Here is a 17,818-nt window from a genome sequence, read left to right as displayed (position 1 = left end):
AAAAGTAAGCGATTCATTAGTTTCAAATTGTTGCGGTTTTTCAAACGCGTCATTCGCAATTACTCCGACAGTGCCAACTCAGCTGCTGTTACAATGTAGTACAATACACATCCATACATACATACATATACATTTAGCAATACTAGACTGTATTTGGTTATATGTCACGTATACGCCCTGGTGCACAAGGTTAAATACGCATACAAATTACAATGAAATATACGTACTTATATTAAATAAAAATATAGAGAATAATAAGCAATATGTTTTCTTCTTTTTCCTTTTTCATCAGTTTGATGCGCATGATTCAACAGCTTCCAATATGAGGTCCTTATCAAGTGCTGGTGCTGATATTCTAACAAAACACTCGATTAATTCCTTGCTGGAACAACGCCAAGATTTCCTAACTAGACGCAATGAGACTGCTGACGAGCTAATAACACCTTTGAATGGTAAGTAATTGTAAAAAGCAAAATAGAATATTTTTTAAAATCCCAAATTGTAGAACACTACGTTTTAAGGGCACGTTTAGATAAGTCCTACAACTTTTGAACAGTCTCTTAACGACTGATGAGTTTTATGACGAACTTTTCATGTGTAATGTGGTAATAGAACATTTAATATTACACTCTAGAGGCTCTGCTGAGTGATAGTTCTACGCTGAAGATAATATACCCATCAAAATTCGGTAATTTTCGTATCCGATATATACTTTTCAAAATACTTCACGTAGTTACTTTTAAATTGTAGAAAGCTGCATAAAGCTCAAGCGGGAGTATGATCAATTAATCCTAGGGAACACAGATATTCATGGAATCACATTCCTTTATATTACATATCACAGATTTTTAGACATTTTATTGAGAACTCCCTCACCACAATTTCATCAGATTAGGAACAAGTCGTTTCAGCGTGGTCTTCTGGGGCGCTCTGGATATTCGGCTCAGCAACAACCAGCATATATAGGGATACGATGTCTTTCTGGGCCGTATGGGAATGTAAGAGGTACCTCGAACAGATTGTTCTTAGCAATCACAGGACTGCAGAAATATTTTTTCCGGACGCAAGTTGTCAAAGTTGTATGATAGACGAGATGGAATGATCTAGGCACTTCCTCCTCCACTGAGGTTAGTCACATTTCGACATGCATACCTTCGGCGAAACTAGCAAATTGTCTGGAATCAATATTAGTCACCTTAGTGGATCTAAGAGCTTTGTCAATAAGTGAGGGTCATTTGATCTATTGCTACGGGTTTTTGGCATTTTCCCAAACCGATGCTTTTGCAACATTTGCCGCATTTTCTGGCACGTCACCGTCTCTAACACGAACTTATGGTCACGTACAAACCAAACACCCCTGTGGACCGAAATTCTCAAAATAAAATTGAGCTGGCACGGGTATGTTCTGAGACGAGATCCAGATACAATCACCCGGAACGCTATCGACTGGAATCCCCAAGGTAGCCGAAGAAAAGGCCGACCCGCTCTAGATTAGGTTAGGTACGAAGGCCGTTCCTTTAAAACCCCCTTTAGACTTTTAAGAACAGTTCTTTGTGATGCCATAAAATTCAACCGCCTTACTTAAATTTAAGAATCGACAAAGCACCTAGAACCTACCAAAAATTTGCGGAGGATTTTTTACTTCTATATCCGCTAATTCGCGAGGGTGCCAAAAAAAATGAGATCCAAGGATTTTTTGCCGATATCGTGCAAAGGCGGCGCATTCCAAAAGGAAATGCTGGGAAGATTCTACCTCATCCTCTTCCAAGCAGGTTCTGCCTTGGACTTGTTAAGGGCGAAGAGTTCCCCTGACCTCTTGCGATTAACTTTGGGCCAGAATGATCTAGCGACAGAACAGGTACTAGCGACTGTCCAGCGCCTGCTCAGTTCAGCTGAGACCCATTCATCCAGAAGCAAGTTCCAAGAGGATAGTAGTGCTCCTACTTGTTCCCATTCCACTGTATCTGAGGCTGAAGTGCCTAGCCTAGCAATCTCATCAACCTTTGCAGTTTCCTGTGAGTGCGCTTTGGTCAGGCACTCAAACAAGTATTAATGCGAAGTGATCCGATGCAACTGATAGCAAGGACTGGCAATCCTTTACCAACCAGGAGCGCTAAGTCATCGAGCTCAAGGCTAATATCACCGCTCTACTATGAGCGTGGACCCGCTCTGACCTGAAGAAGAAATTTGGACATCGAAATATCGAAGGCCCATAAAAGTTGATATGGAGGAATCTCATTGTGGCTCTTTGCTCCCTCGCGGAGCCATATACTATTACCCACACTTCAGTTATATTTTGTTAAATTGCTATTGATTTTCGAGTTCCAAGATAACCTCTAATGGTTGAGGGGATCGACATCTCCGAATGTCACTCTATCAATAAAATATTGGGGAATTATCTAGAACTATGCCGTCACAATTTTGTCACACATAACAGGAAATCACACACATGCATATCCTTCCGCTCACGAGTCGCTTTAGAGCACAAGAAAAATATTTCCAAATAAATAAGTGAACTCAAGTATTCCAAAGAACATTTATAACTTAGTAGAAAATATTTAAATAAATATTGATTTACTCATTCAAAACCAAAACCGAAGTAGACCACTACCAACACCAATTCCACAGCGATTTTGGCAATTGAACATTGTGACAGCGTTGGATGCGTGTTGACCGACAATAAATACATACATACATACTCGGAAGATACTTCAAAATCTATGCATATTCATATAGGCAGTTAATTATATTTGCATATACTTCAATGGTTTCAATGGCTGTATGTGTTTGTGCGCCTTGTGTATATGTGGAGTTCGAAGAAATAGTTTATTTGGCTAGTATTTATGCTGAACGAACGCCAAGTATACGCTGCTTGAGCCTATTGGCATAAAATAACATTCGCCTTCGAACCGAATTGTGTGGTGCACCGAAGGCGGAAAAGACACTGCACACACACACACGCACACGTACATGCTTTTAATTTATTATATTTGCTTTATACTTGAAAAGTTTAAAAGAAAATAATAAAAGCGCAGGCAAAGGAAGCGCAGAATGTCAAAGGCAAAATGGCGGCAAAGTCGCACTAATATTATGAAAACATGCTTATGAATGCGAAATACCATCGGGTGTGTGTGTGTGTGTGCAGCTGGTCACATTGTGGCATGCGGCAGTGTTGGCGTCGGCCAACAACTAAACAACGCACTAAATGGGTTGCATGCCACAACAGTAATAGTAATACTAATAGTTGCAGAAATAAAAATTACTACAGATAAATTTGATTTATTGTGGGCATATTTCATTGCATTAACAGGCATTATTATTGCCTTGCCTTCGAGTGCAAGTATGTATAATAATACAAACAATTGTAGATATGTTTGTAACAATGTTGTTTTTGTTGTTTCTGGGGGACTTCTTCAATGCTGTCCACAAGTACTCGTATGATACGCCTAGAACCAATTGACTTCTGTTCTGTTGTCGCCAAGTTTAACGAATTTTATACAGTGTTGCATTTACTGCACTACATATAGTAGTTGAATAAAGGGTGTCTGTGTAGGAGTTTTATGATGGAAATTAAAAAATTGTCAAATTTTATATTTTTAAAGAAAAAATTTATTTACGCAAGTGGAAATAAATCCGGTTATCTATTCCATACATACAAGTAAGGAATGACCAAGTTCGGGTGGAATTGAAAATTCAATAATTCCGCTAATTATATAATATGAAGGCCGTAAAGTATTTTAAAAGAGAAAGTTGCTAAGAGAGTGTTATAGTTTTGTTCACATAACGGTTGTTTGTAAGTCATAAAACTAAACGAGTTAGATATAGGGTTATATATATATATCAAAATGATAAGGGTGACGAGACGAGTCAAAATCCGAATGTCTGTCTGTCGGTCCGTAACTTGAGTAAAAATTGAGATATCTTGATGAAACTTGGAACACATGTTCCTTGTGATCGTGAGACGGTTGCTTTGGACAAAATCGGACCACTGCCACGCCCACAAAATGGCGAAAGCCGAAAACACATAAAGTGTCATAACTAATCCATAAATAAAGTTATAGAAGTAAAATTTGGAACAAAGGATAGCACCAGGAAGGCGCCTCCAAATCGGTTATTTGTATATATCTCGCAAACTCAATAAAGATATATAAACCAAACTTTCTGCAGTCGGTTCTCTTACGTACCCCACCACACACCATGAAAATAGTTGAAATCGGATAACAACCACGCCCACCTCCCATACAAAGGTTAGGCAGAAAATTACTAAAAGTGGGTTAACTCATTAACGAAAAACTTCAGAAACACTAATTTTTACAAAGAAATTGCAGAAGGAAGCTGCACTCAGATCTTTTTACAAATTGGAAAATGGGCGTGGCATTGCCCACTTATGGGTCAAAAACCATATCTCAGGAACTACTCGACAGATTTCAATGAAATTCGGTATATAATATTTTATTGACACCCTGATGACATGTGTGGAAAATGGATGAAATCGGTTCACAACCACGACAACTTCCCATGTAACTCAATTTTGAATTCCACCTTATTTTTTCACTTTATAATATATACATAAGGAACCAATGAAGATCGCTGAATAAAACTTTACACAAATACTATATATGATCTGTGGCATCACTTGTGAAAAAATTGTCGAAATCGGACTATAACTTTTTAAAGCCCCGAATATCGAATATGAAGAATTCAGTGCCCCATGGTAATTTTTCACCGAAAATTTCGGTAAATCTCTCAGAGATCGTAATTTAATTTAGAGGAAATATTTTTCTTCTAATAGTGTGTCTCTGTACCAGAAATGGTTAAAATCGTGTCATAACTTCCCCTAGCTCTCATATACCTAATTATAGGAATTTCAAATTGGGTCAAATTGTGTGTTATCTTAATAAAAATATATCAATAAATTGCGAGTGTACAAAATGTTCGGTTGCATCCGAACTTAGCCTTTCCTTACTTGTTAATATAATTTTTGTTCGAACGTCTATAATTCGAAGTTCTCCATAACTCGAACACTTGAATTGGCAATAGAAGTAAAATTTCATTAAAATTGCATTCCATAACTCGGAAGACTCTCTAACTCGAAGTTTTTTTGGAAGTGGTCTATGGTGATTCCAGTTAGAGAAGTTCAACTGTATATACAGAAAATTTCTTTAAACACTATCAAAAAATTCATGATATGCAGACCGATATATATATAAACTTTGTTGTACAGTTTAATAAATAATTTTACTAATTGTAACACCCTGTATCAATATACATTAACATGTTGTTTATGTGAGTGGCAGTTCACAGCTTGCCAACCAATTAGATCAGAGCCTTATCCGCTCATTATAATCAGAAATATAAAGTAGGCAAACGCAGAACTCTGCATATGACACTACACAGTCCTCCAGCTACTCCGCATTTTCGGCAGCAAAAATCGTAAAATCAAACAAATTTCATACACACACACTTACATATATGCATAAATATATCTATTTACTTTAAACTCTATAGTAACCTCTTTATTTCGCTTCGCCTATCTCTCCAACAGAACCGCCGATTGCCATTAATGATTTTCTTGGCTTTGGCAAATCGACCACAAATCCGCTGCTGTTGGGCACCAACGGGGACACGCTGTCTACTTCGATGGCCGCCTACACGCCATTAACACCGAGCTCATCGCAATCGTCTGCCTCGCCCGGCACCATGTCAGCGAATTCTTTTGATATCTTTCAGGTGAGTATTTTTATTGCGAATTATCGGAAGTTAAAAGCTTTGCCCCACTTGGCATCGGCTAACCTCTGCAACTAAATAACCGTAATAATGTTTGCAGCTAATTGTTTTTGTTTTTGCGATTTTGCACAGTAGTGTGTTAAATGCACCCATTTGCACTGCACTGCGGTATTACATGCATATAAAACATACTTAGTTAAGGCAATATGCACTCAATTTTGCTGCTTAGATGGCTTAATATTGTATAATTTAATTAAACACGCTTGTAAGTTTATTGTTAGTTATTGTTAAAAAAATTGCTATAAGACTGTCACTCAAACATTATTTAGTATAAGTATAGTAGTTTTCCGAAATAACGAATATTCGTTTTAACGAAAACCGCTTATAACGAACAAGCAAATTTATTACATTGAGTACCTTAAATAACGAACATTGGGTATTTGTAAGTACTCGGTTTAACGAACAACATGAAGAAGACAATCATAAGTCCTTGGAGATTCATCTAAAATCAAACGGATAAGAAATTTTTGTTTTATAAATAGGTAATCCTGAGCCTGATCGAAGCTGTTTTGTTTTTATACTCTCGCAACAAAAGTTGCTAAGAGAGTATTATAGTTTTGTCCACGTAATGGTTGTTTGTAAGTCCTAAAACTAAACGAGTTAGATATAGGGTTATATATACCAAAGTGATCAGGGTGACGAGTAAAGTTCAAATCCGGATGTCTGTCTGTCCGTCCGTCCGTCTGTCCGTCCGTGGAAGCTGTAACTTGAGTAAAAATTGAGATATCTTAATGAAACTTCGAAGATGGGCGGAATCAGACCACTGGCACGCCCAAAAATGGCGATAACCAAAAACACATAAAGAGCTATAACTAAGCCATAAATAAAGTTATGAAAATAAAATTTGGAACATAGGATCGCATTGGGGAGGGGCACATTTGAATGTAATTTTTTTGGAAAAGTGGATGTGACCCCGCCCCCAAATAGGTTTTTTGTATAAAACTCGCAAACCAATAAAGCTATATAAACCAAACTTTCTGCAGTCGTTTATTTTAGCCATTTCCTTATACAAAAAATGAAAGAAATCGAATAATAACCACGCCCACCTCCCATACAAAGGTTAGGTTGAAAATTACTAAAAGTGAGTTAACTCACTAACGAAAAACGTCAGAAACACTAAATTTCACATAAGAAATGGCAGAAGGAAGGTGCATTGAGATTTTTTTACAAAATGGAAAATGGGTGTGGCGTCGCCCACTTATGGGTCAAAAACCATATCTCAAGAACTACTCCACCGATTTCAATGAAATTCGGTATATAATATTTTCTTGGCACCCTGATGACACTGGTGGAATATGGGCGAAATCAATTCACAACTACGCCTACTTCCCATATAACTCAATTTTGAATCCTTCTGATTCGTTCACTTTATAATGTATACAGAAGGCACCGATAAAGATAGCGAAATAAAACTTTGCACAAATACTGTATTTGAGCTATGACATCACTTGTGGAAAAATTGTCAAAATCGAACCATGACTTTTCAAGGCCCCTGATATCAAACATCAAGAACTCAGTGCCTAAGGGTAATTTTTCACCGAAAATATAGGTAAATCTCTAAATAAATTGCGAGAGTATAAAATGTTCGGTTGCACCCGAACTTCGTCTTTCCTTACTTGTTTTTTTTTTTCAAAAATTAACAAAATGGCGGCCTCAGGAAATTTTTTTCTTGGTTTTCGGGAAAAAAATTAACTGAAATTGGTCTTAAAAAATATAAATAATAAAAAACTTCGATCAGGCCCAGAATTGTTATGTATTATAAAGGCTGTAAAAATTTCATTAAAATCTACTGAGCGGTTTTCGAGTTACAATTGTGACCAGTTCAAAAACGCATTTAAAGTTTCACACTATCGTTTTAGAGTGCCCGAACGCTCTTTGTTATTTGTCGAATAACTCGAAAAATAATTATCGGATCAACTTTCAGAGAATATTTTTAAGATTACACCCAACGAAAATGCAAAAAAAAATTTTTTTTAGAAATCCTTAAAGAAACGTTGAAAATTCATTAGGACTTATCAAAAGGTGAATTTCAGAATGATGATTGTCCAACATAAGAATATATTACTGTAGTAGCATAGAGAAAACAATTATGTAAAGAACCAATCAGCTGTTTGAAAATATGTACTTTTTTCGATATTTGAATCATTCTGATAGGTTTCTGTAACTAAATATCATCAAAATTAGCCATTTCTGCGCGCAAAAGACTTTATCCTGACACCCTTTAGGCTATAGATTTCGCTGTGATAATAAAACCCTTGTGCATGTTACTTCAAATCATTAGATCTAGTATCTATATCCAACAAATTACTTGAAATTTTGTTAGTTGGCCACTCTAATGGCCATCATCTTTAGATACATTTTTCTCAGTCGTTTCAGATTTGGGGATCAGTCTTTTTATCAACAATTATTAAAAAAATTCAAAAGTGGTGGAGTCAAATCTTTGACTTTCAAACTTGAAGAAATCGGTGAACTGAGTTCCCATCCATCAATATAAACATCAGAAAAAAGCATTTACGTACATGGTTAGTCGTCTACGGTTAGAAGGCAAACCAGAAAGCTTTTTAAACTTATTTACCCACGAAACCGCTCGGATTGATTCTTGCATTGCATAAGGAAAGGCATTGCATAATAATTTCTGAAGAAATATTGAGGTTCTACGGCTAACGAAGTAGTACACTCTTTTATTAGTACCTTTGATTGCACCATTGAGCGAGATGACTTGATTTTTTCTGTCCGGAATACATCTAAAATGTTGCAATATCCTCGAGTGCCCTTCAAATAAGCTTATATGTATTAGTCTACATAGCAGATTTTGAGTGACAGACATCTCATTACAATCGAATTTTATCAAAGTTGAAACTAACTGAACTAAAATATATATGTATGTTTGCGTCTTACTGATATATTTGAAATATAGTAGATAATTTAAAATATTTTAAATAAAAAATATTTAAAAGAAATATATATATTTATAACGCATTAACCACTTTTTTGTCTCTGCCTTTTTGCGCTAAAAACTCTCCTAACAACTATTGTTAACTATTATGTATTTGTATGATTTTTAATTTTTAACATATTTATTGTTTATTTTCCTTTTCATGTTTGTATGTTCTTCTACTTTTTTTCTTTAAATGAAATGGGATCGAATTTGATTTTAGTTTGAAAATGTTGCACAAAATAACACACCACTTAAGGTATTTCAAAGAAACATCAGCTTCGATTGTTCTGCACCTTTATCGCCAAGTACGCCCACCACTATTTACAATCGCTCTTTTCTCAATTCACCTTTAGTCAGGTAAAGCTCACTTTTAAATTTTTTAAACCAAACAATTTCACATTTTATATAGAGATATTGCTCAAAACGGCATTTGAAGAGCAATAATATTCAAAAATTATTGGTTTTTGTTGTTTGTAATTTGAAATTCTAGCGATGGCAGCAACTCATCGAGCGCCAATGGTTTATCGGTTGATTCGATACCATTGATGTATCAGAATAATTTTGTTGGCAACGGCATTGGTGGTTGCCTCTCGAATAGTCGCTCCAACTCGCCGGAGAGTCAAAATAGCAATCAATCCAATGTGGAGCATAATTTGATAGATATGATCGTAAGTTTGGGGCGACTCAGAAAAAAATATTATTTATCTGATACTTATTTCCTTTAACTTTCACTTCGACAGAACCTGCTCTCTGTAGCGGAAAATAATGACGCGCAAATGTCACTGCAACAGCAGCAGCAATTGTCAACGCAGCTGTCGCAACAGCAACTCTCACAGCTGTCAACACAGCAGCAACAACAGCTTCAATCATCACTACATTTCGAGCAGTCGCTGCCATTCGGACAACAACAGCAACAGCAGCAAACATCTACTACCTCTCTGGGAAATCTGGGGAATGCCAATAACGGTATGTCTGGCTTTACCACAAATCTCTTCGACGAGCAGCAATTGCAGAACTTCGACGCGCTTACCGCGGTCGATTTGGAATTGTCGAAGTTGCAGAATATGCAGGCATTCAACACCCTGAAGCTGCTGCAAGCGCAGTCGCAACAGGTGTCACTGCTCAATCACCTTCTACAGGGCTACAGCAATGGCATGAATCAGTTCAAGGGCTTACCGCAGCCACAGGCACAACCGCAATCGGCCGCCGCCGCAGATGCGCATTTGGACCGCGTTGCGAAGTTCTATCGCAGCTCGGCTGCGCTCTACGATGCCACTTGCACTTGGAGCGGGCAGTTGCCACCGCGTTCGCATCGCATGTTGAACTATTCACCGAAAGTGTTTCTGGGCGGCATACCCTGGGACATAAGCGAACAATCGCTGATACAGATATTCAAACCATTTGGACAAATTAGGTAGGGTTTAACTCACAGCTTCTTCTCTTAGTTGGAACTCATGGAATTTTACTGTTTTCTTTATTGTTTCTTCAGAGTCGAATGGCCCGGCAAGGAGCAGCAAGCGGCGCAACCGAAGGGCTATGTCTACATCATCTTTGAATCCGATAAACAAGTGAAGGCTTTGCTATCCGCTTGTGTTTTGCAAGTCGATGATTCGCAGAGTGGTGGCATTTATTACTTCAAGATTTCATCTCGACGCATTAAAGCCAAGGATGTAAGTCGGCGAATGTTTAAAAAGCTTGGCTTCATTAAGCTAGTATTAAATTATTTATTTACTTCTTTTTACAGGTTGAGGTCATCCCTTGGATTATCGCCGATTCAAACTTTGTCAAGTCTACGTCACAGAAATTAGATCCAACCAAAACCGTATTTGTGGGTGCATTGCATGGCAAGCTCACTGCAGAGGGTTTGGCTAAAATAATGGATGACCTCTTCGATGGTGTGCTATACGCAGGTGGGGTTATTTCCTTTTTTTTTGGTGGAGTCTAAAAATCTTAAAACAACGTCCTTTAATGTAAAGAACTTAGAACCAGAAAAAATATTTGTAGCACTTCTCTAGTCAGACGCCTACGACATGAAGCTACTTTGAGAATCTTTTCTCTCACTAGGGTTGAAAATATTGACCACAATTATCGAAAAGTCGATTTATCGATTAACGATTTTTCAGGACTGTATCCTAAACTTCAGATAATTAAAAAGCAGTTTCCGTCCGAAGCTGACTTTTCTTACTACTTTACTTACAAAAACTTCTCAAACAACTAGGAGAATTCACATTAACCACATCTGTCCCCACAAAAATGGTTTAAGATAATCTTCGGCGATCGATCTGATGAAGAAACTTCAGAAATATTAACTGAACCTCTTCCACATAACGAAATCTTCCTTTTTTCAGCAAGGAGCAAGCTCTATTTGCTTTATGCTGTCATTGAAATCTCGCCTTTATTGACCATAATCGATCTCACTCTGTTATCATCTACTCTCTTCTTATGAAAGTAGACATTTTGCGATTTAAACTACCGACCATTGAGGACGAAGATCTCGGAACCCTGGTAGCTCTAGCAAAAACATTGGTAACTCTGTAAAATATTAAATTAATGTACTTAGATACTTCGGAATCGAGCCATACCTACCTGACAATCATGCTGAACTCCGACACTTATATTTATAGGATGAATTTCCTCAGATATATTTCTCACGATCTTAATTTTAAATGTTCAAAATCAACTAATTCGATTTAACTTCGTTCAAGGTATCGACACCGACAAATACAAGTATCCCATTGGTTCCGGACGTGTTACTTTCAACAACAATCGCTCCTACATGAAGGCCGTTTCGGCAGCGTTCATCGAAATACGCACCTCTAAGTTCACCAAAAAAGTGCAGGTTGATCCTTATCTCGAAGACTCGCTTTGTTCCATTTGTGGTGTGCAGCATGGACCATATTTCTGTCGTGAACTATCGTGCTTTAGGTGAGTTGAAGTTACTGATGGCATACCTCAAAACAAAATAGAAATATTATTCAATATTGATTCAATAAAATTTATTTTTTAACAAAAAAAAAATTTTAATTTTTTAACTATACTTAAATTAATATTTAATTGCGCTTTTCTATAATTATTTATAATTATTTAAACAAAATTAATTTATTAACTATTTTTTAAATCTCAGATACTTCTGTCGCGCTTGCTGGCAGTGGCAACACTCCGCCGATGGCGTTAAGAATCACAAACCGCTAACGAGAAACTCCAAATCGCAAATGTTGGTTGGCATTGGGCCGAGCTCCAGCACAGCTTCCTTGTCATCGTTGAGCTCCACACCACAGCCACAGCCACAGCAACAGCAGCATACAACACAGCAGTCGCAACAACAGCAGCATCAGCAGCACCAGCAGGCGCATGCTCATCAGAATCACTTGAACGGTGGCTATCAGTTGGAGCATGCCCAACAGCAACAAAGCAATGCGCACATGCAGCGATTGAATCAATTGCAACAACAACAACGGACTTCGCCACAACCCATGTTTCAACTGAGCCAACAATTACAACACCAACAGCAACAACAACAACAAAATCAGCAACAATCTATATTTTAAGCCGTGCTTTGTTAGATTTAAGCGCCAAAAAGAAAGAAAAGTCAATGGAATTGTTAAGTTGCTAGTTGAACTAGCTTATCACACACACACCTACATATATCTAGATACATATATGCATATACATATATCTCTATCGACATATATCCAATTGAATAGTGTGTAAACTAATTTAGTTACAAACCGAGATTTTTTTACAATTCTCTTTTTTTTCTGTTAATTCTTTATGATTTTTGTTATACCTAATTGTAAGCGAACACAAAATGTAGTTTTTTTTTTTATTTCTTGTAAATATTGTATAGTTTTTTTTAGGGACATAATTATTATTATTACTATTTTTGTTGTTTTTTTTTTCTTCTCTTTTGAAAACGCTTATCCGCATTGAGGCACTCATTTGAGTTGAGCGACAAATTTAATTATAACTTTTAGGTTTTTAGTTATCTATGTAATATAGGCTGCCAATTGCTGCATTGTATATATACATACATACAGACATCAATAAGTATCTACTCATGTAACATATCAACTGATTGTAATTTTATTTTAAGCTTATATACATATGTACATACAAACAAACACACATACTTAGAGTTGCTTTCTAAAAGCTGAATTGTTTATCAATTAATTTTGTTTGTTTGCTCGAACTCATACATACATTACTTAGGACTGTACTTAAGGCTTGCTATGTTTTAGAAATGAATTATTTCTAATTAGGTTAGCAATTATAAAATATTTGTAGTTTGCCAAATAACTATTTGTAAATAAGCTATGCTATGCTATCTTAAGATGATTATTTTTCGACAGAATTTACATATTTATTTACATATACACACACATACATACATACATTTAATTGGTGGAAAAATCATTTTTCACTTTAGTTTTGAAAATTGAACATTTTCCAACACAATTGCGATGGTTTTTTGTAAACAGATTTATTTATTTGTGTAGACTTTTTATGCGGATGTTTGCTTTCAAACTTTATGTCATCAACCCCTAGTTAATGTTGTTGTTATTATTTATATTTGCATTGTTCAAATTCAAGTTAATTATATTGTGTTGCCTATCGGTTCGATTATTGTTATTGTTAATATTATTACACACTTATTTTTGTTAATTTTGATTATTCATTTGATAGCTTTTATTATTTAAGCTGAAATTCAAATAACGAATTTGAAACACTTCAATGCTTGTCAATGAATCGATTTAAGTTTCTTTTTTCGTTTTTGTGAAAATAAATTTTCAGTTTTTTCTTTATAAAAACAGATTAGTATTTATTGAGTTGCTTTAAACAAGCGGCTTTTCTTAAGCCGATGCAGATTTTCTTTGTGCTTGTTTAAGAATAACAAGAAATTTAAATAATTTTGGATATCGTCGATTAACCTGAATCATTTCACATTTCTGTGGAGCTACTTTTGAAAAATTTACGAAAAACTAAATTTTCGGCACATTTAATGAACATTGGGCCTAATCATTGAATCCGTTTCGATCGAAAATCTTTATCGAATTCGTTGCGGATTCAATGATTATGCCCATTGTACCTTTTCGACTTTAATAAGCAGATAGATCGGTGGAAAGATCCCAACAATTTTTTTTTCTTCCTGGAAATAAATTCCAGAAACCGTTATCTACCAGATTCACTATGATAAGTGGGATTCATTAAAATTTCCTTATAAATATTGAAATTATTTGTTTATTGTATTACATTAGAAATTGAATCTGTTTCGATCGAAAAATGGTTCGATAGAATCGAAAAATTTGACGTTGAAATCATTGGGCCTAATCATTGAATCCGTTTCGATCGAAAAATTTTACGTCGGAATCATTGAATCCGTATCGAAAATAAAATTTACGATCACATTGAACTCACTTACCGACTCGAAAAAATACATACATGCTAATAGATGTCGCTATTTACGAAATCATTGAATACGCAAAATCGAAAATTTTGCTCGAAATCTATTCGTTGGTGAATGAGTTGCGGAAATGTATAAGAAATAAACCATTTGGAAGATTTTATGTAAACAATTACTGATGACGGACTAAATCATGTTTTAAATGGGTATTTTAGAGACGAGACAAAAACGGACTAACAAAAATAAATTAAAAATGTTTAAAAGCGATATAAAGTTGCCCACTTGAAATAGCGAAAGAATTTTCTTAAAGAAACTCAATTAAATTAAATTATTTTATGGAAGCAATTTCACAATAGTTAAAGGTTAGTTTTAAATTTGTTTGAATAAAGCAAAAAGCACAGACACCTTTTCAAATTTGTCGCATTTGTCGATAAAACAGTGTTACGTTCTCACTTTGTGGAAAATCAGTTTATCGACGGAATCAATGATTGAATGAACATTTTCGATCGAAAATCTTTATCGTATCGAAATCGAATTCGCTGCGGATTCAACGATTAGGCCCATTGAAGCCGTGTCGAGAATATAATTTACGATCGAAGTAAACTCACTAACTGACGTCTAATAGATGTCGCTAATTTCGAAATCATTGAAACAGGCTTACAAAAATAAATTTAAGGTGTTTAAAAGCGATATAAAGTTGCCCCCGAAATAGCGAAAGAATTTTCTCAAAGCGAATTAAATACTTTTTGAGAAGAAATTTCATAATAGTTAAACGATATAGGCTCTGCAATCCTGGACAAAACTGGATAAAAGAAAATTTGTAAAGGGATCACGTCTATATATTCTGGCTTAACAAAGTATTTTATTTATAGCTTTAAACTGATTTTAAGTCTGTAACCAAAAAAATTACAAAAAACGTATAACCCATATCTAAAACAGGGGGTGGGCCATACATTTAAATAACTGTATATTCTCTCGTTGAGAAGGTCAGTTTTAAAGCTTTTTTTAACGAAGCAAAAATCAGAGACAATTTGATTCATTAAAAGGTCGATAAAACAGTTTTACGTTCTCACTTTGTGGTAAAGCAGTTTATCGACGGAATCAATGATTGCATGAAAATTTTCGATCGAAAATCCTTATCGTATCGAAATCGAATTCGCTGCGGGTTCATTTTTCATTATATATTGGAAAAATGTGGTTTTTGGAAATCATATTTATGAAAGATAAATTTAAAAATTTCGATTATTAAGATTAAGCTAGAAACGACTTTGAACTTAATTAGCAAAAAATTTCCGGAATTCTGTTGATTATTAAAATTTTTTATTGATTTTAATTTATTTAATTGTTAATTTATATTTTTAATTCTTTTATTCAGGGTAATGAACAATGGATTTGAAAAAAAAACAAAGACTGAATATGGTTTATACGCACTAGAATTATGACATCCGGCATTTAATTCTTGGGAAATTTTTAAAGTAACAATTTTGTATATTTCATATAATTGGACCATGTTGCCGTTACACTATAGGTGAGTTAATTGGATAAATACGATACTAAGCTTCAAATTCATTAATATGTTTTAATTATACTATACCAAACAATGAACTTGCAATATCTAAAGCAAACTTCCCTTTACTTACGAAAGCTGCTAGATTGGTTACTACGAATAATTAGTTTAATTAATCCCAGTGATATCAATCAAGAAAACGATCTATAAATAATAAATCTTCCTTGAATCTGGAGATCGTTCGAACGACTTTTACTACGGTTTTACTGGGATAAAGAATTTTTACTGTGAAAATGTTTACTGAACGCTAGGACTGCTTAAAATTATGACTTGGTATTGTATTGTTTTTATTAATATATATATATATATTTAATATTATTTTATTTAATTTACTACAGCTTGACTGTTTTATTTTCATATAATATTATTATTAAATTTTAATTTAGAAAAAATTATAAAAAAAATAAAATTCTTTCACTTTTTCCACACAGTTCCAAAGTAGTTCACAAATTTATTTTTGTTTCATGAAATGAAGTTTGAAATCAAACTATAAAACTGCAATTTTTTAAATAATATAAATCTCAATAATAATAATTTTAAATGCACACACTCCTCATGCCTCTTATACATAATTAGACAATCGGTAACTTTACATAGCATATATACATACATTACATATGTATGTAAAAAACCAACAACACAAGCAATTTAAAATTAACAACAAAAGCAAAATCAAAAGGAATTTAATATTAGTTGCTCTTAAACTAAAAGTATCATAGAAATTAAAAAAAATAATAATAATATTAATGGGGCAAAGCACCCTGTATAGTAGTAACTGTATACACTTCCCAACCCACGAAGTTACTTTTCGGTTTCCAAACGCTTCGAGAGCCTCAACACAATGCATTGTACAAAATATTGCCGCTTTTGCTGAATGCTGAATGCTACCGCTTACATAAGTATTTATAGAGAACCTAATAATATATTATAAATTATAATAATAACAACAACAAACACATATTATGCCTTAATAATTTATTTTAGATGCTAAACCAATTTTTATATTACCAAATATTAGTACCTTAAACATGTTTTAACCAGAAGGGCGGGTGGATGGTGCATAAAACCTTGAAATAATTAAATTATAGCGATAATTCGTTAATTGATTAAAGAAAGTAAATAAGAAAACATCGTTAAACATTTTTTTAGTATCCAAACGATTATTTAAACAAATTTTGTTTGAATTAAAAGTTGAAACTTGAAATAAAAGTTTAAGCTTTCAGTTAAAAAGCACCAAATATTTATAAAAATTAGTTTGAAAATCGTTTCAGTTGATTAAAAGTGTGAAATGTCGCTAATTTTATTTTTAAATTTTTATTATATAAATAATTGAACAAGTTTTAAAGTAAAATATGCAGAGAAAACCTACAGGGATTTTATTGTAGCGGACATTACGTTAAATCGTAACACAAAATATTATTATATAATACAGAAATGCATGAAAATAACACACAAAAAATGTAAAATAAAAAAATGCAAAAATAATATAGTATATATGAAAATATACATATATATATTGTATAAAAAGTGGTTAAATAATACTATTATATGCATATACACCAAGCATACATACATACAAGGTAGGTGGTGTGTTCATATACTTTTGTTAGTGCTAAGCAAAAAATTGCTAAAATACATATTTTTGTTGTAGTCTACAGTAATATGCCCAGTATTTGGCAATTAGTACCACATGCTGGCAGTAATTTGAAATGCAAAAGTTTCGAAAATATTTTTTTTTTGAAATTTGATTTTGAAAATTATACTTCTTCCATATTAATTTATATTCTACTTTTATGTCTACTTCTGACAAATTATTATGGTTTTAGCTGTCAAAAATTTGTAGGCAATAAGGGTTAAAATAGAATTGAAGGGTTAAATTGAATCATTACATAAATGCATATTGTTTGGATAACGTACCGCAGTGGCTATGGTTTTTGAAGACAGTATATCATTGACGTTATATATGTTAAACCATTATTAAATTTGAAAAAATGAAAAATGAAATTATTTCAAAATTTTGAGTTTTCAAAAGTGGTTTAATCTGAGAGAGAGGTTTCTACTTTCAAATACATTATAAGAAGAATGAAGAAGTATGATTCGAAGGAAACGGAAGTTTCAATTCAGT

At 34.2% G+C, this 17,818-nt stretch overlaps 1 protein-coding gene across 1 annotated transcript in view; it reads left to right on the top strand.

Annotated features, from left to right (window-relative positions):
- Positions 1-12,924, top strand: part of LOC105219012 (uncharacterized) — a 57,745-nt gene extending 44,821 nt beyond the window's left edge. The window contains exons 2-10 of the mRNA XM_011194938.3: positions 293-452; positions 5,546-5,730; positions 8,946-9,082; positions 9,216-9,393; positions 9,466-10,139; positions 10,215-10,395; positions 10,470-10,635; positions 11,431-11,650; positions 11,850-12,924. Of these exons, the coding sequence (XP_011193240.1) occupies positions 323-452; positions 5,546-5,730; positions 8,946-9,082; positions 9,216-9,393; positions 9,466-10,139; positions 10,215-10,395; positions 10,470-10,635; positions 11,431-11,650; positions 11,850-12,273 (2,295 nt within the window). The 5' untranslated portion in view covers positions 293-322 and the 3' untranslated portion in view covers positions 12,274-12,924. The remainder of the gene's footprint in view (positions 1-292; positions 453-5,545; positions 5,731-8,945; positions 9,083-9,215; positions 9,394-9,465; positions 10,140-10,214; positions 10,396-10,469; positions 10,636-11,430; positions 11,651-11,849) is intronic.
- The last annotated feature ends 4,894 nt before the right edge of the window (positions 12,925-17,818 follow it).

This window comes from Zeugodacus cucurbitae, chromosome 2 (genome assembly GCF_028554725.1).
Source record: "Zeugodacus cucurbitae isolate PBARC_wt_2022May chromosome 2, idZeuCucr1.2, whole genome shotgun sequence".
In the NCBI taxonomy this organism is placed as follows: Eukaryota; Metazoa; Arthropoda; class Insecta; order Diptera; family Tephritidae; genus Zeugodacus; species Zeugodacus cucurbitae.
Note: the sequence above shows the minus strand (reverse complement) of the source record. Positions and strands in the feature narration are given on the sequence as shown.